Consider the following 794-nt stretch of genomic DNA (forward strand, 5'->3'; position numbering starts at 1 on the left):
CCAGCACACACGGAGTAGCTAAGCAGCCATGGGCAGAAAGGAGTGCATCTCTCTAGCAATCCTCGCGCTTGTACTGCTCGCTGGCCCGGGCGCAAAGGCAACGGCCTTTGCCGGCGGCGCCGCCAGCATGGACGCGGCGGTGGCGGTGCGGCAGGTCATGCCAACGTCGTCAATCAAGCTGGAGGACGGCGTGGCGCCTGAGCTTGCAGTGGTCCTGGAGATGCACCGCCGCGTCCTCATGGACAGCTTCGGCAACAGCGTCTACAACAGCGACACGCAACGCCGCCTTAAAGCTCCGTGCATCGCCGGAGGGCCGTACAGCGGCGGCCTCCGGGGATGCAACCCACGTTACGGGTGCGTCCCTATGTAACAGAATGGACCAGCACTACATACGGGCGTCAGTGCAACCTCCTTCCTGCACTTTCCCTTTTTCATTTCCATGTTGCATTTCAGTAGCACCGTTGCTATCGCCTTGTACATTGAAACTACCAGGGTCGTGTTTGTATTGTACGGTTGTGAATAGACACGGTTGTACCATCCGACTGATGGTCGAAAGTCGAGGTTATCTTACATCCAGTTTGCAATTGAACACGAGTAAAAACAGTTTGTGATTCTTCTTGGCACAAGAACGTAGGTTTTGAATCAAAGTCCTTGTAAAGTAGTACGAGAAAGGGACCTACACTGTTTAGCATGCGGTAGGAATTTTTGTGTGTTTCGGAACAGTTTATTCTTTCATGTCCCTCCTCGTACCACCAAACCAGCCAGACCGCCTCCGAGTGCCATTGTGACACCGT

At 54.4% G+C, this 794-nt stretch overlaps 1 protein-coding gene across 1 annotated transcript; it reads left to right on the forward strand.

Moving 5' to 3' along the window:
• LOC119282428 lies at positions 1–572 on the forward strand. The gene has a single exon (XM_037562661.1). It carries the CDS (start codon positions 29–31, stop codon positions 368–370), a length of 342 nt encoding a protein of 113 aa, XP_037418558.1. The 5' UTR covers positions 1–28; the 3' UTR covers positions 371–572.
• Positions 573–794: the final 222 nt, after the last annotated feature.

Source organism: Triticum dicoccoides, chromosome 3B, assembly GCF_002162155.2.
Source record: "Triticum dicoccoides isolate Atlit2015 ecotype Zavitan chromosome 3B, WEW_v2.0, whole genome shotgun sequence".
Classification (NCBI taxonomy): Eukaryota; Viridiplantae; Streptophyta; class Magnoliopsida; order Poales; family Poaceae; genus Triticum; species Triticum dicoccoides.

Excerpts from the sequence above, each read along its gene's own strand:
- LOC119282428 (XM_037562661.1), top strand. The coding sequence starts at position 29 with ATGGGCAGAAAGGAGTGCATCTCTCTAGCAATCCTCGCGCTTGTACTG.